Raw genomic sequence first — 24,405 nt, 5'->3', positions numbered from 1 at the left:
AGACGCGCGGCTGGAGCAGCTCAGTTCCCACTTGGTCAGTACCTAGCAGAGCTGCCGGTGCCTCCTCAGAACATCTCTGGATTGCTGCTTGAGGCTGACGCAGGCGACGCATCAAGACAGAGAGTCCCAGGTGCAGACCCCCTCTCCCTCCGCCACCAGGTTGAGTCTTGCCTCCTGACCTGGTGGTCCTGCAGAAGTGACCCTGTGGCCCTTGTCCTGAGACAAGTCACAGAAGTGACCCTGTGGCCTTGCACCCTCTTTCTATGACTCCGTCTGGATTTGGCTGGCTGTGGAGACAAGCTCGGAGGGGCTGCCTGGGTCTCAGTGGGGCATCAGCCAGCTCTCTGACCACCATGGTGAATGCCAGGAACTGAGGGGACAGGCTCTCCAGCCTCAGCAGGGGGACTCAGGTGAGTCTTGACACTAACCTTGACCTGGTGCCTACCAGGGCATGGTGTCCCAAAGGCAGCTGGAGGAGACCCGATGAGCTGGATGGAGCAGAGCACTGTGTTTGGAAGTCTTTGGGAAGCAAAGCCCCAAAGTGCCTGCCCCAGGTGGGAGGGTCCCAGCCAAGGAGCCTGTGGACATCCGCTGGGCTGGAGAGTATCAGCCCACATCGGGGTGTCAGAGGGAAGCTGTTGTCTTGGTAGCAACTCTGCCTGGCTCATGTCACAGCTGGAGACCCTACTCAGGGAGCAGATGGATTGGTGGACAGCCCCTCTCCCTGTGCTCTGTTTGTGTATGTGTGCACGTGTGCCCAGTGAGGGGACATTTGATACAACAGGCTATTTATAAAACATCTGCACCTCTCCAGCTGTGGGTTGTGCTTTGGGTTAACTGAATACAGTTAAAGGAAGAAAGAGTTTAAAACCTATGTAGCAATTTTTTTCTCTAGGGCCACATTTAGTTTTTTTTTTTTTTTTTTTTTTCACAAACTTGGTTTTGATGAGTTTAAAATGAGACAGTCCTTAGAAAAGCTGTGAGCTCTGCAGGGTCAGAGGCTGGAAGCCACAGGAACTATCTTCAGAAGAGCAGGCAAAGCTCCCGCCACCCCCTGCTCCTGACCTCAGCAGGAAGAGTTCATTCTGTCCTTCTGATGCCCAAAGAGGGGCTTTGAGAGTCAGGGTCCCATCTATGCTGCATCCCTGGCTGGAGGGTGTTTGTTCTCACCTGACTCTGCCACCAGCTGCCCTGGGTGACCTCGTTCACAGAGCCCTCCATGTTCATTGTCTCCTATCAGTCTCACAGTTCCCCTGGTGGCAGCAGGACAGACCCCCATGGTAGAGGTGATGCTTCTGGGATCTGGGGCTGGATGAGGTCAAGTTCTCCAATTATAGATGAGAAGACTAGCCGGGACAGGATCCTCTGAACTCTCCATACACCACCCCCTCTTGTCTGCATGGAGGGGTGCAGGTGGCCGAGGGCTTTCTCTGTTCTCAAATGCAGTTTGGAAGCAAATCCTTGGCCTCTAACCTGTGCTTTTAAGTGCCTTGGGTAAAACTGCCTGGGAGTAAATCCTCCCCTCCCTATTCACGGGGTGACCTTACTCTGACTTGAAATGCCGGAGTCCAGGCTCTGCAGGCTTTGTCCACAGTCCCTTTGGCTTTGGCATCCTGCATGGGTGTTCCTCTCTGGCTGTGAGTCTCTCTCCACCCAGCCCCCACCTCCTGGGGCGCACTGACTCTGACTGCCTGGTCTGGGACTCTGAAGGCAGGCACCCATGCATTCTGGACACAGCAACCCGGTGGCTGAGCCAGTGCCCTGTGTGGGAAGCCCCTGTCCAGCCGGCACCCTTCCACTCTGACATATATTAGTTCTTGCCTCTGTGGTCTTGGTTGGCTTATCTTTAAAATGCGAAAGATGGGATAAAAAGGCACAGTGCTCCCGGAAGGAGCTCACAGGGAGACCCTGGAGGGTCAGCGCTCTGCACCCTGTGGGGCGTGTTTATGCGTGTGCCAGCAGTTTGCCACACCTCACCAGTCAGCCCGTCCTGCCTGAGAGCACAAACAGCCCGAGGGTGATAAGACTCAAGATCTAAGGGTCCAAATGCCCCCGCTCCCCAAGAACAAAAAAGCAGCCCCTAATAAAACCGGGGCTGGCAGAACGGGCGTATGTTTCATTTCCAAGTAACGAACAGCTGAGGTTTCCAAACGCATCTCACTCACATCTGGCCCTAGCCCCTCTCCCAGAAGGGTCCCCTGGGCTACTGCACTGACCAGCTGAGGGGCAGGGAGGAGGCAGAGGAGGGGCCGCCCGGCAGATACATTCCAGATAATGGGCCTGCGCTGGCCGAGGGCTGACCAGGAGAGGAGGACAGTGGAATGAAGCTGGGGCTCTGCACCCCATCCGCAGGGGCCATGTCCTGTCCACTCTGGCTGCGGGCTCTGTTGCCTTTGGCAGAGTGAGGGTTAGCAAGGCAGAGGAGATGCTGGCCAGAGGGAGGGGTGCCGCACACTGAGCTCGTAAAACAAGGGAGGCTCCCCTGCAGCTGAGCAGTGACAGAGCACCCTGGCCCCACCTAGAGGCCCTCACTGGGTGGAGGCCTTGGACAGAGGGCGTGTATTAGGAGGTTAGCAGACTAGATACCCCGGGGGGAAGGCACAGAGAAGCTGGGTGGGAGCCGGTTGGGCAGGAGGGATCCTGGTGGACAGTGGACCTCCCTGCTCTTCTGTCCCTCCCACGGATTGGAGGGAAGGCTGCAGAGACTGGGTGCACATGATTTTGTGTGTGCGTGTGTGTACACAGTGTGTGTGTGTGTGTGTGAGCCCACGTGCAAGGGTTGTGGAGTCTCATTACTTTAGAGATAAGAGCAGAAGTCCTATCTTCCTGGGTCATCTGAAGGACAGTTGAGCAGTAAATGGTCAGTTCTGGCCTCTTCTCAGTCTCAAAGCCAGAGGTCTCTGGAGACCAAGTTCAAGTCATGAAAACGGCATTGGCGTTTTGCTTGAGGCCCGCCTCCCCCTCATGACCCCTCATGACGGAGCAAGGGCAATGCCTCCTTTGGCCTCTGCCTCTGAAGAGGAGCCCACTGGTCCTGTGATCAATGGCCTTGCTCCCTCTAGTCCCCGGCAGGCACCTGCCTCTCCTGGCCCAGAGATGCTGCTCAGCTCCTCGGCTTCCAGTTGAGTGTGCTCCTTTCTAGACCTGGGACCCCATGTTCCTGGGGGCATGTTAAATATCCAGAAGTCAAAAAGCATCAGAAACAAGGTTGACATAAACTTATGACTGACTAAAACTGTGATAAGAATGAAGCACAGTTTATTAGATCACTGAGCACATATGTGAGAAAAGGAATATGAAGTATTTTACGTAAATAATTTGTAAATTGGCTTTAAAAAAGGGATTTTTTTGTGATACACAAAGAATGTAAATGCATCATAGAAAACTCAGAAAATCTACAAGCAAAAAGAAGTACCCGATCCCCACAGTCCCTCCCAAAGTCCTGCCATGCCAGAGCCTCACCAGAGCCAACCAGCCGCCTTTGAGCACATCCTCTGTTGCCCAGGTGCATTACCAAATGCACACACTGTTGTGCAAATCAGTTTGTTCATCATAAGTGACAGAGGATTTCCCAAGTCAGTGGGGACATCCCTGGAACACTATGGGATACACCCAAGGACCAGAGGGTCGGGCTCAGGGACATCGAGGCAGGATCCCTGCCTTGGTCTAAGGCTGCTCCATCTCTATGCCTCTGGGGCCTCCATTGAGGCCCTGCTGTGGTCTCCCAAGGATTTGGAGTAATTCTTTCTTCCTCGGTTGTGTTAGCTGGTGGCCTTGTATCCTGGACACCCCCGTGAGTCCCTCATTCCCAACTCACAATACAGCCCAGGTCTCTCTGACACACCCAGGCTTCCAGACATCTCAGAGCTGCTCCCTGGTCACCTTGTGGGTAGCCAGTTCAGCTCCCTCAGGGCTTACCCAGGTGGCCAAGGTGCCCCCAGCCCAGGGCTCCAGCCCCACCAAGAGCTGTTGATGGAAGTGTCAGGCTCCACAACCAGAAAGACCCAGTGCCTTGGTCTTCCCAAGCACCGAGCACTCAGGGAGAGGACCTGGGGGTGGCTGCTGGCTCCTGTTGATAGGGAGATGATCCCTGGGTTCTGGTCCAGGGCCACTTATGTGGCCCCTTGGTCTGTCCCTTTGTTCCTGTTCCCACCTGTAGTTGACTGTGTCTCTCTCCCCTGCCCCCCCACCCTGCCCCACCTGCCATCCCTGTGGCTGCAGGACGTGATGGAGAACAAGGCCATGTATCTGCACACCGTGAGCGACAGAGACAGCGGCTCCATCTTTGAGGAGCCCTTCGATGGCAGGAGCCTGTCCAAGCTGAACCTGTGTGAGGATGGTAAGTGCTCCTAGCTGCGTCTTGGGGTGCATAGTCTTCTCTGGGTTGGGGAAGGATCCCTGCCCCCCCACCTGACCTTGGCATTACCCAGGGCACTGGTGATCTCCAGTCTAATTCTGCCTATGTTGAGTTTCAGGCCTTGAAAGATCTTTCCATGTGTTTTCTCATTCATTCATCTCAGCAAACCTGTGTACTTAGCAAGATGGGTACCCACTTTACTAATGGGCTAGTTGAGGCTGAGAACAACTTGATCCCACACTTGATGCCATCATGGAGAGGTTCCTCGCTCCTGGGCCAGTTCTTCTGCCTCTCACAGAGTAAGGCTGGGGTCAGACCAGGATATCTAAGTCAGCTGGCCCTCACCCTTTCAGGATGAGGAGGAGCCTCCTTTCCATTTCCTGACACATTTGTGAAGGGAGAAGGCTCCGGTCATGCTGAAAGCCACTGCATCTTGAGGTTGGGTATTTGCTAAAATTCTGGAGGTTCAATGGGTGCAGCTTATCCAAGGGGTCCCTGAGCTCTTTCCCAGCACCTGGTCCTGGTGCACCAGCATGGAGCTGGATACTAAAGGTGTTTAATAAATGCTGACTGCATGGGCAAATCCATCCTCACTAAAGCATGTGCAGGAGGGGAGCATCCACTTCAAAGAGGATGGATTGCGTCTTGCAGACCACCAGGGAGAGCCAGCCCTTCATGTGCAGGGTCTTCCTGAGACCCCCACGATCGCGCTTTGCTTTGCACGACTCTGACAAGATTTTTGTCCTGAAATTACTCAAAAGAAATGACTCCTCTTCCTCCAAGGCCCTCTTTCCTCCCGTAAGGGGCTGATGTGGGAGGGACGTGGGGTGGCTCAGCGAGGCAGGGAGTGGGGACAGTCCCAGCAGGAAGAGGGGACAAGGACACTGGGGCTTCTGACCAACCACTTCCTCAGCCTACCCTTGTGAAGAACTGTCCACTCTTGCACGTAGCTGTTCCTCTGGAATGCGGTCCACAGACATATTTTGAGGACCTTCGATGTGTCGGGTGATGTGCTAGGTACCAGGGAGCCTCTGAAGAGAAATCAGAGAAGCTGTCGTGGGAACAATTCCCCCAAAGGTGAACTGGGTCGAAATATATGGACTTGAAGACTGGAAAAGATTTTGTGAGACGTTGGAAAAAGGCCTACCAGCTTGTTCCCTGGGCTGAACTAGAGCTTCTGTTGTTAGAGTCCTTGTGCCTGGGAAGAGAGGAAAGGCCCTGGGGGCCTGGCCCTGCTCTGCACATCAGCAAAGGTGATGTTGATCCTCCTCTGTCCCCACTGGCACCTAGGAAAGAGGCCTGGTTTAGCTGGAAGGAACTAGGGTACAGCACAGTGGGGTGATTGGAAGCAATGATCAGCACCAGGTTGGGGTGCCTGGGGGCGAGAGGCATGGGGTGGGGCAATGTCACCAGGACCATCCTATCCTCTCTCCCTTACCTCATCCCACTCTTGGCTTTTCTGGTCCAGATCAAGAAAGTTCATTTGGACCAGAAGGGGTAAATGTTGTGCTAGCTGTTGTGCTGGCCAGGTCCCCAGCTGTGGGCAGGTTTGTCAGAGGGCAGTTTTAGATCCATACTGAGAGGGTCCTGTGCACACAGGGTCCCCAGAGGCCTGGCTCCTGGTGAGGTGCAGACAGTAGAGGCTGGAAGCTGTGAGGCCCAGACGGCCTCCATCACATCTGTGGAACTCAGTGTCCTCATCTGCCAAATAGGGCTGCAGGGGATATTTCAGGTCCCTTCCAGTTCCAAAATTCCATGCCTGAAAACAGTGGTGGGTGGTGGGTGGTGGTGTGCGAAGCCAAATAGAGCCATGTTGGGTTGAAACCAGCTTCTGAAAACTCCTGGCTGATTCCTCCTCCCTCTCATCTTCCTCAGAGGAAGATGGAGAGCCTGAGGAAATTCAAGCCAGATTGGGTCTGTTTCTGAAGAATTTCATTGCTTCTGGATCAACTCTGGAAAGTAGAACAGAGAGGGAGAGGAAGGGGTGGGGCCAGGCCGGGGAGAAAGAGGAAGGTGGAAAGAGAAGGGAAACGGAAGGGAGGCCTAGGCCAGGGCCACCTCCATGGGCCTTAAGTGAATCAAAGTGGTGTCTTTGAGAGGGAGGAGGAGTGGGCACTACTTCCTCCTGTTGGAAGCGGGCTCTGGGGTCTTGGCACCGGGAAAGAAGGTCCTCAAAATGGGGGCCAGCTATTAGGTGTGACTCAGACCTCAATGCCCACGGACCTTCAAGTTGGCCAGGTGTGAGCTCATCTTATCCAGTGGGCGTTGCTCCCTGGTGGCTCCCTCTCTAACCAGCAAGGTTTCCAGGCTCTATCTTGGCCCCTGGGTCCCCAGGTCTGCTCTTCCCACCCCCAACATGTCACCCTCAATGTGAATCCATGGGGTCTGTCTGTCCTTCCTGCTCTGGGCCTTGGTGCCATCCTCCTGGGAAGCCTGTTTCCCCACCCCATCTTCTCTACCTGTTAGAACCCTCCCAAGTCTCACACCAGACCCTGTGGATCACAGTCCCCAGCTCGTGCCTGCGCAGGGCCCAGAGTTCTAACATCCAAGATGCCTGAAAGGCTCTGTGTTGCTGCTGTGTTTGGGGCGGGGGCGGGGGGGGGGGCTTTCCTGCTCTGTGCAGTCCTACTGTAGGGGGTTGGTTGTTCATCCTTGATAGACTCTTGAATCCAGGGAAGGGGATTGGCTGTCCTCTGCAGTCTCTGCATCAGGAGATCTTGGAGACTGACTATACGACTTGTCCAAGGTCACCAAGGGGTTAATGTCAGGGCTGAAACCTGACTGGGATCTTCTTTCCAGGTTCCCTCCTAGGAAAGGAATTCCGAGGCGGTGGGGCTGATGCCCCTGAGAGGTAGCTCCTCTCACTGCTGGGTTCAGACCCTGTCGGGGAGCAGACTTGGAGCAGCCGGGAAGAGGGGGGGGGGTTAAAGCACTATCTGCCCACGCCCAGCTGCTAAGCTCAGGGGTGTGGCCGGGACCTGCAGCTGGCTAGCTCCCCTCTGTCCCTGAGAAGTCCTGGGCAGGAGTTCTCTGGAGGACACATTCCCAGGCAGGACCAGCCAGACCCCAATGATCCTTACCTGGTCACCCCCTCCTAAAGGGGTACCAGGTGGCTCCCAAGGGAGGAGGCCGCACTTCCTGGGGAGCTGAAGGGCTGAGAAGTGCTTATTTTAGGATCTGGAGCAGAAACCCCAGAGAGTGAAAAAAGTTCCCCCAAGCAACCAGGGGTGGGGGCAGGAAAGAGGGGGAGAGGAGGTCCTGGGGAGCAGCCTCCTGCTGCAGGCTGGGCTGGCTCCCTCAGTGCACAGGAAGGGACCCTTCCCCAGGGAGTGGCTCCTGCTGTCACATCTACTTCTTCACTGCACTGACCTCTGCATTCCTCCCCCTCTTCCCGCCCCCCACCTCTTCCCCTCCTCTCTTCTGCCTCCCTGCCTTCATCCCATCCCTTTTATTCACTTATCAGGTTAGAAGGGAAGGGAGGGTCTGTGACCTGTCAAGGGATGACCTCCAGAGGCCTCCATGCCCAGCTCTGGCTACCTGGCCTCCTCCTTGGAGCCCACTGCTCATGCAAAGGCCTAACAGGCAGGGACAGTCCCTCTTACCTGGTAGCTCCCAGGCAATGCCAGAGGGCCACCTGTGGTGCCAGGCCTGCTTGGCAGGGCCAGTCCCAGAGGGTGTCTTGAAGGCGTTTCACCCATGCCCTCTCTGGCTGGAGCTCCTACCCTCCCTCTGACCGGAAACCCAGCGGATGGACACGGGCCAGTGTGGCCTGCTTCCTCTTCCCTCTCTTCCTGCTCCTCCTCTCCCTCTCCTCACCTTCCCCTTCATGCCTCTGTGTCCCCCTCCCCTCTGCTGTAACAACTGGGGACTGGGGACCTCTTCAGTCTGGCGCCATGAAGCTGAGGAAGCCTGGCCTGGGAGTGGGTGGTGCCTGGCCGGGCCTGGCTTCTCGGAGGCACTTTCCAAGGGCCAGAGAGAGGTGTTAGTGTCAGAAAAATATTGCAGTCCTGCTCGCCATGGCCTCTGCCCCTCCTCCACTCCCGTGGCGTCATCGTGGCCGCAGATGGGAAACTGGCCGAGGTAATGAGTTGCACATGCTCCTGGCGGCGGCTGGACGCCTGCAGCCCGGCTGCTTGCTGGGCCCAGGGGCTCCCCGTTCCTGTGTTCCTTCCCCATAAAAATTAAACTGTTCTCCTAGGGGAGCGCGGCATCCACCTCCCCATCCATCAAATCTCCCTGCCTCATTTGGCATGGCTGACGGCTGCAGGCGGAGGCCCAAGGGTGGGAGTGGATTTCCTGGGAGGGTCTGCCTAGGGCCTCCTCAGAGGCCACCGCCCTCTGCAGGTTGGAGAATTGGGCCCTGGAGCAGGAGAAGGGAAGGGGGTTCACTTGTGGAGCACAGCAGCGCTCTCAGGACGGGCTTTGCTAAGCACCAGCTGAGAGCCAGTCCCTGGCAGAGGAGGCTGCAGGCTGCCGGTGAGCCGGTGGCCAGGCGGCCTCCTGGCCTCTGCTGCCTGATGGGCCATCCCTCCACAATGGGAGCAGCATGGTGAGGAGAGAAGAGCCCGGCTTCCCACGAGGACTTGTTGCTCAGGAAATTAAGCACATGCTTTTGTCCTTTTCCCAATAAATACTAGTATTTTAATTAGCTTTTGTGTCATTGTGACTAAAGTACTGGACAACAACTTAAAGGAGGCAAGTTTACGGGGGGTTCGTGTTTTCAGAGACTCGGTCCATAGACAGCTGACTATTGCTCTGGGTGTTACATGAGGCAGAACATCATGGCAGAAGGGCCCACTGGAAGGAAGCTGCTCCCTCATGCCAGCCAGAAAGCAGGAGCCACAGGAGGAGGCACCCTTTCAGGGACAGTCACTCCCAGTGACCCACCTCTTCCAGCCATACCCTCCTGCCTACAGTTATCACCCCATCAGTCCATTCAAACGACGATGGACTAATTGGGTTAGAGCTCTCATAATCTAATCATTCCATCTCTGAATATTCCAGCATTAATGGCAGCCTTTGGGGGACACCTCATATCCAAACCATAACGAGGAGGTTCTGTAGGAAATACTCTGGGTCCAGAGGGCTCCATGGTGTGGGTCTTTTCTCTGACTGGAGGTCATTTGCTATGAGGGTCCTTCTCAAGGTCTGCTCCCTGAAAGGCTGAAGGTTGGGTCTCATTGTCCCCACGTGGAGGCTGGGGTCTCCCAGAGGTGTCAGGGAAGAGGAGAGGATCATAAATCTCCCAAGGGCCGCCTTCCCATAGATGGACACAGGCAGGAGCCTCTCCTCTCTGCCTTTGCCTGGACCTCGAGCCCCTAACCTACACTGTCCCCCATGTGGTGTGGGGGCAGCGGGGCTGGTGTGAGCTTTGTTCCTACCTCGCTCCCGTTAGCTTGGTGTGCTCTGGAGTGGGCAATCTTGGAGGACACCCAAGTGGGCCGCAGGTGGGCGTTAGATGCCTGGGAAGAGGGGAGGTGGTTTGGGATCGTGGTTATTCTTTATCACATCACCATTTCTGCCCTAGTCTCGCCCTCATGCTTCCCGCCCTCCATTCCCTTGCTTGTTCATTCATTCATTTCTCCATCCTTCATTTTTTCAACAGAATGTTTCCAGGGTCCCTGCGGGTGTCACCCACTGGCTATGTAGTCAGGGATGCCAGGTGGCCCAAGACAAGCTCCCGATGTCTATCATTTCACTATGTCCTGCTCCTTCTCCTCCCTCCCTCTGCAGACCCACACAAAGTTGGCTCAGGTGCAAGGCTACTGACAGGTGACCCAGTGGGAAGGATTTCAGTGTGGTGCTGCGTCCTTGGTGCAGACCCCAGGCAGCCTCACTGGCCTCAGGCACCTGACTGCTATCAGTCTTGCTGTCTCCATTGTGGATGATATTGCATGGGAGCAAAAAGCCCAGTCCTTGGAGCTGGACAGCTGGGCTAGGCTCTGGCAAGCTGTGAAGCCTCAATGAAGCTCCCAGCCTCGGCTTCCCCACTCTATAGATCAGGCTGTCAACGCACCAACTCTGGCTTATTGTGAGGATGACATGGATCATTCGACAGCAAGTCCTTCCAACGTGGAATACATGTGGCCCTTTGTCCATGGAAGATCTCCCTTCAGCCTGTTTCCTTTTACTCCAGGGCCTGCCCATGGGGCCCCTGTTCCTCCATAGTCTCTGTTCCTGGTCCCTAGAACAGTGAGCTTTGTTCCGACCTCGTTCCCAGGTGTCTGTGTTGACCCCAGGCTTCAGATAATGAGCAGCATGGCTGATCCCCTCCTGCCTTCTCACTGCCTCTTTCCTGGGCCTGTGGCCTCCCCCATCCCATAATACCCACATTCACAGATTTGCTACTACTAGGTGCATCTTGGTTCCCCTCTGACTCCTTGATGGCAAGTACTGACTGCCTTTGATTCATCTTAATGTCCCCAGGATCTAGCATTGTGACTCCCACATGGCAGGTGCCTTAGATTCTTGATTGAATGAACACGTCACCGAATCCATAAGGACCCAGATGAAGGAAGGTTGAGAGGAGAGTTTAAAAGGAAGAAAAGAAACTGAGACGTGGTTCATCCCACACGCGGGTGTCATGTGCTGCCGGGAGGCAGAAAAGAAAGGTTGCTTCCTGCCCTCAGGGGGCTTAGCATCCCCCAGTGACACAGGCAGGTGAAGGGACCTGGCTTGTGACGTGACAGATACCCTAATGGAAGTCCTGCACCCTGGAGTGCAGCTGGGGGGACCGTGTGTCTGGGGAGGAGGCTAGGCCTCCATGAGATAGACAGTGGAGGAAGCTGGAAGGACCAGCAGGATGTGCTGGCGAAGGGGCAGAGAAGAGCTTTCCAGGCGGTCGAGGGAAGTGGCACAGAGCTCAGCTGAGGAGGGGCCCCTCCTCGTTGCTTCTGTACTCTCAGTCAAGTAGACACCGAGACGCAGGAGGAGGCACCCCTGGGAAGCAGTGTCCAGGAGAGGGGGAGCAGAGGGGACAGCTGCGAGGACCCTCTTGCGCATGGAGTTGAAGTCAGCCCGGCTGGTGTGGTGCATGGTCTCCTATTGTCCAGCTACGATCAGGGTCTTAGTTCGTTTTCTGTTGTGACAACATTATACCCCAAACTGGGTGAAGAAGTCCTGGAGGTTGGGAAGTCCAAGGGCATGGAAGTCCAGGGATGGCACCTAGCAAGGGCTTTCATGCTGCGTCATAGCATTTTCTTGTGCATGTTGAGCCTGCGTCTGTGGGGCCAGCCCGTTTCCAGGGCTCACGGTGAATGGCTAAGGCATGGGGAGGTGGATTGGGAGCAAGAAGAGTTTAACTGGAGACTGAGCAAGGGTGGTGACAGAGACCCTGAGAGGGAGGACAAGGCCACTCTTAGTAATGAGAAGTGTGCAGTCTTGTGACGAGGAAGGAAGGAGAGAGAACGTTCTGGAAGTAGTGACAGAGTGAAGAGCAATTCCTACCACACTCGGGTCGGTTATATGTGGCGCTCAGGAAGGAAAAGTGCTCACCTGGTTGTGGCGGAGGCGAGGGGAGCACAGAGAAGGGCAGGGTTTCGTTCAGAGGAAGAGTAACAGGAGCCCAGAGCAGAGACTGAGGGGATGTGCGATTCCATGGGTGCCTGGCTGGGAAGTCCAAGGGCCACCGTGGGAAGATGTGAGAAGCCGGCCAGGAAGCTGGGGCCACAGGAGGAGGAGCAGAGCTGTTGGTGATGATGGGGGGTGAGGGGCTTCTGGGAGTGGTGGGTTCCTGTGTGTGCAATGGATTCAAGGGCTGTGTCCCCTCGAAATTCACTCATTGAACTCCTCATCTGCAAAGTGATGGTGAGGAGGTGGGCCCTCTGGGAGGTGGTGAGGTCATGAGGGTGGGGCCCTTGGGAGTGGGATTAGGTCCTTGGTGAAAGAGCCCCCAGAGAGCCCCCTGGCTCTCTTTTTACCATGTGTGGACCCAGTGAGAGGCTGCAGTGTGGCCTGCAGGAGTCTCTCCAGAACCTCACCCTGATCTCCGGCCTCCAGAGCTGTGAGAAGTCAATCCCAGGGGTTTCCAAGTCACCTACTCTATAGCATGTGGTCTCAGCAGCCCCGTCTAAGACAGTGGGGCTGAAGACCCAGTGAGGGCGGGGGTCCTGCTGGTTATCTCAGGGCAGAAACTGATGGTGGAGCTGGAAGGTCTGCAGGGGAGGAGTCTGGCCATGACCACCCAAGGTCCCGAGCCACCCCTCCCCTGCCCTGCCACAGTGGTGTGTGGGTCAGGGTAAGGGTGGCCTTGTCCTGGAGCACTAGGAGACCAGCTCATTTTGACTCTTAGGGAGGTGAGGAGGCCCGTGGAGGCTAGGGGAGGCCAGTGGAGACTGGTGGAGGCCCAGAGAGACTGAAGAAGACCGAGGGAAGGGTGGCAGGGGTCCATTAGAAATGACAGTGCAGGGGCCCCCCTCGACTGAGCACAACATAGGCAGGAGCTGTGCTCAGGGTGCTCAGAGCCAGAGGGTGGGGAGAGGCTGTGGGAGCTGGAGAGTCTCCGTGGTGGCCAGAGAGCAGAGTCCTGCTACTCAGGGTTGAGGTGGAGCCCTTTGGGGCCAAGACGAGGCTGGAGCATAGCCGTGGGAATAAATGGCGAGAGCAGGGAGCAGATGGGATGAATTATCCATGAGGGGCTGCTCCAGGAAAGAGAAATTCGAGTGTTTTTGATCACGAACACCACGATAGGGCCCTGGGTGGCTTCTGAAGAAAGCCTGGATGCTGACTTCAGGTGGGAAGATGCTCTCCCCTCCCTCCCCACCCCACCCTCCAGGGTCTTCTGGAGTCTTATGACCATGTGGGATGATTCCACTGAAGGTCTTTGAGATATAAACATATCTGTGAAGGGGGCCTGGCAGCCTGGGCTGGCCCAGCCTCATCCTGCAGACGTGGTACCTGGGTGACACTACAGCCTAGGTCTAGAGCTGCCTGGGGCCAGGGTGCCTCAGGACCATGGTGCTTCAGGAGATTCCGTTCAAGTCAAGATACCCAGGGGGTCACAGTGGGCGGAGGCCTTGCCTGTGAGGAGAGAAGGGGCTTGTTCCTGGCCTTCCCTCCTGACCCTACATTCACCCAAGGTGGCCTTGGCCTGCACAGGGAATCTCACTGGTGGAGGAGGGACTGCCAAGGTAGGACATACCAGAGTCCAGAAGGGGGCAGCACTCAGTTGGGGAGGGGAGTGACCTACTGAGGGTGGGGGAACTGAGGACAACTTGCCTGATGACTGTCAGGCCTCCCGATTTGCAGGTGACACCTAGGTTTACCCCTGCTCTCCCTCCTGTTGATGGCCTACAATTCTCTGTTTGAAAGGGATGATGCAATTCGTCCTTAAGTGAGCTTGACCTTGGTCCCCTGGCCCATGTTTTTTTCCCTGGCATCTAGGTTCCCCAGTCCTGTTGGAGTCTCCGTATACCCTGCCAAATGTAGGGAAGAATACCATAGTCCCGCCAAAGTTACCAGGACCCCCCAGCCCAGATTTAAGGGTGTGTGATAAAATGTAAATGTGACCTCATAAGGATTTGAAGCGTTTCCAGGGTGCTCAAGGAGAGTGTCTTCAGTTTGTAGGATTGTATTAAGGATCCCAGAAGGCAGTCGATGGGCGGAAGGCTGGAGAGTCCTTGTCTGGTCAGCCATTGGTTGTGAGAAGAGTGTGCTGACCTCTGGATGCCCATGGAGTCTCAGAGGCTGGCCTTCCTTTCCTTGGGCCCTTTCCTTGCCCTTCTTCGACTGTCTCTAGTAAAGGAGGTGCGCTTTGTGGTCAGGAATATAAAAATGGTTGTTCATGCTGCTGTTTCTAGATGAGTTTTCAAAGCTCCCAAGTCTTATCTGTAGCTGATGTAAGTCCTGTTTTGGGGAAGAGAACATCTCTAGTCCCAAAGGAAACTCAGAAACAGAATAGCCCCTGGATACAGGGGTAAATAAGTGATGGAGAGGAAGGCATTTCTAATCTCTTGACCCCTGTCTGGGGGTAACCAGTATAGGTCAAGCCAGCAGCCATGGAGCGCTCACCTGGGGGTGCCCAAAGTAGCATTCCCTCCAGAATTGGGGAGTCCATGGGCTTGAGACTGGCAGCCCGAAGGACCGAGAGTTCCTGTCTCATGGCTGATCTGGGCAGTGGAGGTGGAGCCTGGGCTCAGCTGTCCCAACTGCTACCCTTCTCTCAAGAAAGCTCAAGTAATGAGTGCTGCAAGAATGAACCAGGCTGGGGATGCAGCTCAGTTGGTAGAGTGCTTACCTTGCATGCTCAAGGTCCTGGGTTCAATCCCCAGCAGCACACACACACACACACACAAGAATAAACCAGCTGTCTTTCCAGGTTCCTTGCCCTGACTCCCACTGCCACACCATCATCCCTTCTCCAGGTCTCACGTTTCCCCCTTTCTTCAGGGCTAAACCCTCCCAGCTCTGCCACTTGCTTTGGGCAAGTCACCTAACCTCTGAGCTCAGTTTTCTCATCTGCAGAAGCAGAGCGATAACACCATCTCTGCGACTGTCGTTGTGTTTACATTTAAAGTATCTAATGTTTGGCCCAGAGCCAGTGGTGGGGAACTGACAGCTATTACCCTGAGTGTCACCCGGTAGCAGGCTCCAAATCTGTTGTAAAATGCAGAGCTTATTGTTATCCAACGTGGTGAGCCCAACAAAGCAGGAGATGACTGCCACTGACAAGGCGACTTGTTACTCACCGTTCACACCACTCCATGAGGTCACATGGGCAGCACCAGGGCTGGTCAGGAGGCAGAGGAATCCAGCAGGGGAGGCTGGGAGCCTTTGTTGTGGTTTCTGTGTGACCGGAGGAGGCAGTCAGGTAGCTCAGCATTGACTAGTGTGAATAATTCCAGTGGGCTTTGGGACATAGAGACCCTCGTTGTATGGCACCTGGCTGTGGGGTGATTGTGGCAGGTGGATAGTGGCCTGGAGGGTAAGACCTCAAATGAAGGTTGAGGTTGGGCTCTGGACTGGTTGGTTTGCATCTGAAATGTCTGCTCATGGGTGAGTCCTTTATTGTCTCTAACAACTCTCAGGGTCAGCAAGGACCCAGATGTCAAAGCATCAAATACAGAAACTAGGAAATATGATTACTACAAAAGCCAAAACAGAGTACACACAGATAAACTCAATGGCTTGTGGTGCCCACTAAATTTATGTCTAGTGTATCAGTCTCATTGACTAAGTCAAGAGATGTTGACTGAGCACTTGCTGTATACCAGGACCTATGGGATGACAGGGATCAATCAAACACAGACTTTACCCTCCTGGACTGGACCCTTGAAAGTCTCTATGATCTGTTAATTGATTAATGGGTGTGGCTGTGTTCACCTGGGCCACACCATTGGCTGTGATCTCCCAGCAGAATCTATATGGGATAGTTGCTGGTTCCAGGACTCCCGCAGTGACGAGGCCCACACCTTGTCTGCCCACACCTGCTGCTTCCCTCTGTGGCAGAGCCTGCCCTGCTTTTTGTGCAGAGGTGGCAGAGCTGCTGGCTTCAGAGACTTGGCTTACTGAGTCGCATACTGGTGGCCTGGGCTGAGATCTCAACTTTCCTGTCTTGAAAGCTGGACACTCACAAGAGCCTTCCAACATCATGGAGGTGGGAGTGGGAGAGTGAGACAGGTTCCGTTCCTGCCCAAAGGGGAGATCTGTTCATCAAACCAGCAGAGGAGGAGGTAGGAGGGCGGGTGCATTAGCAGTTAGCACCCCAGAAAGAGTAGTGCCTTAAACACGGAAGCGCAGAGCCCGACTTCCACCTTACAAACATCTTCCAGTGAATTACTGCCTTTGACAAGGGGCCAGTAGAGGAGTTGGGGATCTTTTAGACCAGGGTCCACGGCCTCTCTGCAGGGGGAGGGACCTACTGTCTGAATTTGGGCAGAACCCTGAGCCAGCAGCTCTTTGAGTCTCTCTGCATCAGATAACATTTCTTCCATCCATGCACTGTCCATCTTGAGGAAGAACAGTGGCATCTTCCACCAGTCCCACCACCCGCTTATTCTTCCTGGGGGTGCTCTTGGCTCTCTCTCTTCTGCCCAAGTCTCAGTGACCAGCCAGCTCACCTTGCCTGCCCTCCCCTCCCCGCCCCCTGGTTTTTCTCTCTATCTCTTAGCCTCAGCTGCAAAAGAGACTGTCTACCAGCCAGTGGCCTGTCCTCCTTGTGCTCGCTTTCTGTGAAAAATAAGCACAATCCCTTGGTTGTTTTCAAGAATTTTTACTTGGAAAATAGGCGTTGGAAAAAATAGATTTCATGAGGAAGTGAAAAAATTATAAGACGTCTCTGAAAGTACAAGGAGAAACTGTCTTCAGTCATCATGAAATCTACATGGAATTAGCTTTGACTGTCCCTTCTTCTACCCACTCTCCCTTTCTTAGAAATGGATGTGAGAGACTCACTTGACCATGTAGAAAACCGTATCTTCCCCGGTACCTGCTCTAAGCTTTCTTCCCTGAGGTCTGGGGTTCGACCGGTCAGAGATAATTGGTGCTCATTACATCCCAAGTGGTTGTTCTGGAGACAGGAAAAAAATTAAGCCCAGTGTTTTTTCCATTCTCTCACTTGACAATCAACAGAATATGTCATCTTGGGTTGCCAAAATGTGTGGGATTGCCTCCCACCAATTACCAACTCTGCAGCTGAGTCTCCAGTGGACACCAGCTGGTATCCCGAGGTGCACTTCAATTCTGACACTGCCTACCTGGTGGTGGCATCAGATCCCACAGGTAGAGGGCTCCATCCCTCCACTGTAGATGTCAACTGTAAGTCCCATGTTGCAGCCAGTGCCGACCAATTGGCTATAAATCAGGGTTCCCACAACCCCCGCCTTGGGTTCAGTTAATTTGCTGGAGTGGCTCATAGAGCTCAGGAAAGCACCTGACTTGCATTGGCCCTTCATCCTAGAGGATGTTAACAAAGTCTACGGATGAAGGGCCAGACGGAAGAGATGCACAGGGCATGGAGGAAGGAGGGAGCTTCTCGGCCCTCTTGGGGCTCACCATCTCCAGAAACGTCCCATGTTCAGCTCTCTGGAAGTCCTCTGAACCCGATCCCTCTGGGGTTTTGGGAAGCTTCTTTGTGCAGCCATGGCTGAGTAAAGCACCGGCCACTGGTGACCAACTCAACGTAGCCCCTTCCCCTCCCCAGTGGTTGAGGTGGGGCTCCAAGGGCCAGCCCTGTGATCATGCCTTCATCTTTCCAGTGACCTGCCTCACCCAGGGACCTTCAGCCACCAGCCACCTCATTAGCATACAAACCCCGCCCAGCTTTCCCAGCATTATTCCTGGCTTTTTAGGGGTGTGGGGAGCTTTTCTGCCAGGATACACCTACATCACACCAGTTGTTCAGGGCCCTCCCAGGCTCAGGTGAGGCTTGTTACCTGGGTCCACTCTTTCTTCTGGTGGTGGCTTTCCTTGGCAGTGTCCCCGTGTCACGTCTTTCTCCCTCCCTCTTCTGAGGGAGGCAAAAGGAGGTCCCTATGAAAGCCAGAGATGGTGGCAGTTCAAAGAGAGAGGTCAACCGGGGCTGCCTCCTACCAGGCCGACTGGACAAGGAAAACAATGTGTGAGTCAGCGCAGGGGATGGGCAGGCTGCTCCCGGGAAGTCAGACTTGGGCGGGTTGAATGGAGATCCTTCTGAGGTCCCTCCCAACAATAAAACCCCGTCTCCACCTGCCTTTTATGAATAGCAGGACCAAAGAGAACAAAAAGAAATGCCAGAGTGTGTGTTGTTAAAACTTAATTAGGTGATTAGTGAATCATTGCGGCCTGTTTTGGCTTTTATTTTTATTTTTTTTAATGCTGTTTAGACCTAGTTTCTGTGGAGATAAAGAAACACCCACTTTTATCCCGTCCAATCTGTGAGTATTCTTGTAAATGGGAGGAAAACAAATTTAAACAGATAACTCCCCAAATGCTCTATGATTATGATGAAGAAGTTGAATATTATTTTTCAAGAAATTGAAAGTTGGGGCTGGGGTTGTGTAGAGCGCTTGCCTAGCACGTGCAAGGCCCTGGGTTCGATCCTCAGCACCACATAAAAATAAATAAATAAAATAAAAGTATTGACAACTACAACTAAAAAATAAATATTTAAAATAATAAATTGAAAGTTGAGTTTTTGAGGAACGGTTATGTTGATGAGGGGGGCAGCTCAGAGTGCTTTCTCATGGCCCCCCAGTCACTAGGTGCCAGGGCAGGCCTTAACTGTGCCTCCACGGAGCACCAAGCCCCTGTCTGCCCCTAGGGGTTGCTAGGGATGCCCACTTGCCTAACTCAGGGAGGCTGGGATCCCCGGGTGCCAAGGCTCCCACTGCAGGGTGGCCTTGATACTGGGGGACCTCTCCTTACTCAGCTCAGCTCCCTGGGACTGAGGGGTTTTTATAGAAAATTTCTTTTGTTTTCTTTAATCCCTATTACCAAACACCTCACCATGCTCAGCCTACAATATTTTAGCAAAAGCTCTTTGGGCGTATTCTGGTTCCCATTATTTTGAGGAACCATTCACAGTTCTAACCTCTGGGAATAATAAAATAGTTTGATACAACCTCATTTTGAATGTGTCCCATTAAAAAAGAAGTCAATTTTTTTTCCAATAAATTGAGCTCTTATAATAGTAAGATTTTCATTCACTTTCCAAGAATGTGTCTTCACATCTCTTTTGATATGATAAATGCTTTACTCTTGAACCAAGGGCCTTCATGCCCTGATCTCAGATGTCATTGCAGAGTCAGAATGGGATCCGGGACCAGGGCTCAGGCCTCAGAATGTCTAAGAAGCTCCACATGATTCCAATACTCAACCATAGTGAGGTGTCCATTCAGCTTCAAGGAACTGTTCACACAGTTTACCTACCTGGGCCCTAAGTGGCAACTGGAAGTCCTGAATATGCAAGGGAAGCTGAGCTTTTGTTTATCTCTTAAAAAAAAAAAAGTTTTGCTCAAAATTATGTTTTTATATCCAACTAGAATTTGTCAAATTGTTTGCATAAGACAAATGCTAAGAGATGATCTTTGTAGCAAAAATACATGTTGTGCACATTTGTTCTTGCAAAGAACCATATTAGACTCTGCTCTTCGTTGGGCAGTGCTGGGTGATGGAGAGGCACGCAAATGCCTCAGAAGACCTTGCAGAGGAGTGGGGAGACAGCGATGCACAATCACACCTGAGGAGGACGGTGCTAGAGAAGCATACAAAGTTCTGACATGGTATTTTGGGCGATAGTTAGCAATCCATGATGTACTACCTTCCAGAACATTCTTAATCTTGAAGATCTAAAACGTTTGGTTTTGCTTCTTTATAAATGAGACCTCTGTGGTGTGCATCAGCTCTCTTCTTGCAACTCGTCATTGAACCGTGACTGACTGGCTTTTTACGGATGTCACCCTTCCCCAGAATGGGACAATATGCATGACCCAGTGGTTATGGAGACAACTTTGAGCCGAATACCGGTGTGAATGTGCCATGTTTATAATGTGGTTTTTATCAATATAGAATAGTAATATACTAGTGTTTCACATGTGATGTTGTCTTTGTAAAATAAATTTAGCTTAAAAAAACAACAATAGTGGGGTGATCTCAAAAAATCAATAGCCCAGGGATGCCCAGCTGTGAGCAGGTGGGACAGATCTATGCAGATGAGATGCCTAGAGATGGAGGCCACTGCTGCCTGCCTGCAGCAGGCATCAGGAAGCCACATGCTCCACACTGGTATCATCACCCTCTCCCAGCCTAGCATTCTGGCATTCTGGGCTCGCTCTTCAAGTTGCTTAGCATTTATTTTTTAGGTTCTGTTTGTTCACTCAGAGCCACTGACCCTCTCCAGATCTCTCTCTCTCTCTCTCTCTCTCTGATACTATGGATGGAACCCAGGGCTTTGTTAGGCAAGTGCTCTCCCCAGCCCGTCCCCACCCCTCTGGAGAGCCCTTCCCTTGGCCCCCTGATCTCCGACAGGCCACCCTCACTTCTGGAGGCCACAGCAAGATGGGAAAACTTCACCGAGATCCTCCTAGAGCTTGGAAGCATTTTCCCCTGTCTTCTCCACCGCTCTGGTCTGGAGTGTGCCCGCCTGTGAACAACAAGGTTTAATCACTAGCAGCTCCGTCAGAATCTGCCCCCAGAACTGTTCTCACATGGAGGAACAAAGTTTTCCTCTTAAAGCCATAGTTCTAAAATTAATAACTGCCCATGGGATGATAAGGCAGAAGACAGAGAGGAAGGACTTCAGCTTCCCAAAAGGCCTGACCCTCAAGCCTCCTGTCTTGTGGTTTCCTCTGCATGGACCCTGGGCTCCCCCCACAGATGCGATCCCCACCTCTGTATGTGGGTGGCACTTGCTCTGACCATCTCTGCTGCTTCTTCCGTGGTCACACGCCTTCCTCCCCTCCCATGGGAGCTTCCAGAGGACAGCAACCAGGGCTGAACCTCTCTTCAACAAACACTCGCTGAGTGTCTGCAGGTGCCAGGCTCTGGCCTGGGAACTGGGAAGGAGGGGTGAAGGACTCGGCTCCCTCAAGCAGCCTACTGGGTTTGTATTCCCCGGTGTCTGTCTTAAGTGCCTTTTGATCTGCTGCCACATAACAAAATTACTCCCAAACTAACAGCATAAAACAGAAACTTACTCCTCACACGTTTTCTGCAGAATTCATGGGTATGCAAGGAAAGCCAAAATCGTGTTGATTTTTTTTTCAGATAAAGTTTTTGCTCAAAAATATGCTTAGGTAGAATATGATCTGAGAAGAATCCCAGAGTAGCTTAGCTGGGTAGTTCCAGCTCAGGGTCCCTCATGAGGTTGAGCTGGGGCACAGTCCCATGAGGGCCGGCAGGGCTGGAGCATCCAGGTTCACCCGCCTGGCTGTTGGCTGAAGGTCTCAGTTTCCATGACAGGGGCCTCTCCCTGGGGTGTTGGTGACATGGCAGCTGGCCTTCCCCCAAATGCATGTCCGGAGAGAGAGGAGTGAGCAAGAAGGAAGCAGCAGTCTCTTCTGTCTCATCTTGGAAGGCACACATCAAGTTCTATTCTCTTGGTCACACAAACCAACCCTGGAGGTTACACAAGGGCAGGGTTGTGGGGAGCCATCTTGAGGTCTGGCTGTCACTGTAGGGCAAGTGGACACTGAATGAATTTGTTATTTTTACCTCTACAAAGCTAAGTCAAGGCTTCTACTTTTATTTTTAATAGACTTTAAAATTTTTTTTTAGATTTTTATTTTTTTCTGATTAGTTATGCATGACAGTAGAATGCATTTTGACACATCATATATAAATGGAGTATAACTTCTCATTTAACTGGTTGTACATGATGTGGAGTTACAGGTCATATAATCATATATGCACATAGGGTAATAATGTCTGATTTATTCTACTATCATTCCTACCCCCATGGCCCCTCCCCTCCCTTCACACCCCTCTGTCTAGTCCAAAGTACCTCTATTCTTCCCCTGCCCCTTATTGTAAATTAGTATCTGCATATCCAAGAAAACAGTCGGCCTTTGGTTCTTTGAGATTGGTTTATTTCGCTTAGAACAATATTCTCCAGTTCCACCCATTTACCTGCAAACACCATAATTTTGTTCTTCTTTTATTGAGTATTATATACCACAATTTTTTTTTTATCCATTCATCTGTTGAAGGGCACCTAGGTCGGTTTCATAGTTTAGCAATTGTGGAATAAACCTTATTTATTTATTTTTTTAGCAAACTGTATTTTATTTTAGGTTTACAGTAAAAATAAATGAAAAGTGCAGAGAGTTCCCATACACCCCCTACCCGTTCCTCACGCACAGTCTCCCTCAGTGCCAATTTCCCCACCAGAGTGGTACATTTGTTATGATTGAAAAACCTCCACCGACATATTATCACCCAATGTTCCTAGTTCACATTAGGGTTCACTGTTGGTGGTGGACATTCTGTGAGTTTCAACAGACGTATAATAACATATTTTAAAATTGTACACAGATGCAATTTATATGTCAATATGGAAAGGCTGATGCCATTGAATGAAGAGTCTACTCCTCAGATTTCTTGAGAGAGAAGTACACACACTGTGCATCATGTGTGGGCACAGAGGAAAAGCCAGGTTTGGGCAGGGGGAGGCGTAAGGTGAAGGCCAGAGTCTGTGTTGGGGTGTCCTAGAATGTTAGCAGGGCTCAGCCAATACGTCAGGGTGGGCTAGTGTGAATGGTGCAGGCCAGCTTTGGGCTATCGTGCTATTCTGGGCTGGCTTGACCCTGAACCCGGCTGAGCCTGGGTGATTTAGGGTAGGAAAATATGTGCATGGTGCCTCAGAGTCAGACATGCAGGTGCATGGGGATGTGGCCTTGGACCAGCTCTTCAAGCTAGTAGTTTGGCCCTGTGATTCCTGAATGCTAAATAGACACATGGAATCTAGGAAAACATACTGAGAGCATGTGCACCCACTGTGACAGTATCACACAGAGCAGGTCCACTGCCCTGCAGATTCCCATGCTCTGTCTCCTCACCCCTCCCCCAGCCCCTGCACCTGCCAATCTTCCATCACCTCCACATGAAAGCTGCGTGGTTGGAATTACAGGGTGCACAGCTTTTTCAGATTAACTTCTTTTACTTAGTAATATGAATTTAAGGTCCCCCCCAGGTCTTCTCATGACTTATAGCTCACTCATTTCAATTTTTTAAAAACCAAAAAGTAAGCATGATTTTTGCCCTGGCTTTGCTAATTGTATCAGTTTTGTGTTTTTAATCCTCCACTAAGCTTAAATAATCTGAATGGTTTACCCAGCTAACATTTTGCTGAAGAAAAAAAAAAAATACAACTCCATAGTGTTTGGGGAAGCATAGGACTCATCTTGCTCTTAATTTCTGTCTTTTTCCCCTTCAATCATATTCTCTAAGCATCTTGCAGAACATGCTTGTTCAGCTTATCTGTTTGTGGAAAATCACTCTCCGAAAGCCTTATTATATTCTATTTAAAATAGACTTTGTTTAATATACAAAATAATCAAGTCTTACTGAAAGGACTAAGTCTTCTCCGAGGAAGGTCTGTGTTCTCTGCGTTGGTTGATGAAGGGACCTGTCCCAAGAGGCTACTCACTATTAGAGATCACAGGTAGAGAGCAAGAGCACTATTCTCTTTTCACAGGGAAATAAATAGAGCAAGATCATTGCATCGTGACCCATTCCTTCAGTGAGCTAGCAACACACATGCAAATGACAAAGTTAACAGTATCGATGGCTGTGTGGCTTTCTTCTCCTCATTCCACAGTGAGGCTCAGTCACGGGAGTGTCCCAAGCAGGAGAGCTGAACTACCATTGGGATAACAAGAGCCAATATTCATGTAACACTGTACAACTCTGTGCCACCATTCTGGCTCTTGAGGGAGAAAGACTTTTCTCTGAGAAGGTGGGTAGCGGCTTTCACCCAAAACAAAACACACAAGCAAAAACCCAGAAATGCTATCAGATGCCTATGTACTTAGGAGAAAACCAGCCACGGGCCCCAATGAATGGAGAGGGATAGAAAGCCCTAGGAAAGGAGATGTGGAATGAGTTAGAATGTTAGCTTTGTTCAAGTCTTAGTGGACAATCAAGGGGACTCTTTAAAATCTGTCAGCATTTAAGGATGATGAAAATGCTATTTGAATTTGTATCTATTGACTGCTTGCTCCGTGCTGCACCCAGTGCTCTGTGGATGTGTGATGTATTTGTTGCGCTCAGTGGTTTTAACAGAAATATTTGTAACAAAATGTAGTAAACAAGTGAAAATGTTCCTCGGGCCACAGCACCTTTGGAGGTCCAGGGCTGTTTGGATCCTGAAGGCATTGTGTTAGCCGGTTTTCCATCACTATGACGAATACCTAAGATAATCTACTCAAAAAGAGAAAAGGTTTATTTTGGCTCACAATTTTGAAAGTTCCATCCCAATCAATCGACCCCGTTGGTTTTGGGCCTGTGGCGAGGCAGCACATTATGGCAGGAAGCAGGAGGCCGAGCAAAACAACTCACCTCACCACCAGGGAGCAAAAGGTGGTGAGGAGGCTGCGGAGGGAGTCCCACATCTCCTCCAAGGCTTTCACCTAAAG

At 52.1% G+C, this 24,405-nt stretch overlaps 1 protein-coding gene and 1 long non-coding RNA gene across 3 annotated transcripts in view; one reads left to right on the top strand and one right to left on the bottom strand.

The window, feature by feature from the left end:
- The window catches only part of Scara5 (scavenger receptor class A member 5), a 106,086-nt gene continuing 81,681 nt past the window's right edge, over positions 1-24,405 (top strand). Inside the window, exons 1-2 of one of the 2 annotated variants that reach the window (XM_046442954.2) lie at positions 1-410; positions 4,222-4,339. In XM_046442954.2, coding sequence (XP_046298910.1) covers positions 4,228-4,339 — 112 coding nt within the window. In that variant the 5' untranslated portion in view covers positions 1-410; positions 4,222-4,227. Of the gene's footprint in view, positions 411-4,221; positions 4,340-8,157; positions 8,438-24,405 lie in introns of those variants that run through there. The other variant, XM_046442955.2, reaches the window with a different exon arrangement.
- Positions 13,910-15,504, bottom strand: LOC131424136 (uncharacterized). The gene is made up of 2 exons (XR_009226684.1): positions 15,043-15,504; positions 13,910-14,200 (listed from the first exon to the last, which is right to left on the bottom strand). It is a non-coding gene; the product is annotated as an uncharacterized LOC131424136 (long non-coding RNA).

This window comes from Marmota monax, unplaced genomic scaffold (genome assembly GCF_021218885.2).
Source record: "Marmota monax isolate L192 unplaced genomic scaffold, Marmota_monax_Labrador192_F-V1.1 WCK01_AAM20220418_F8-fsc00344, whole genome shotgun sequence".
Lineage (NCBI taxonomy): Eukaryota > Metazoa > Chordata > Mammalia > Rodentia > Sciuridae > Marmota > Marmota monax.
Note: the sequence above shows the minus strand (reverse complement) of the source record. Positions and strands in the feature narration are given on the sequence as shown.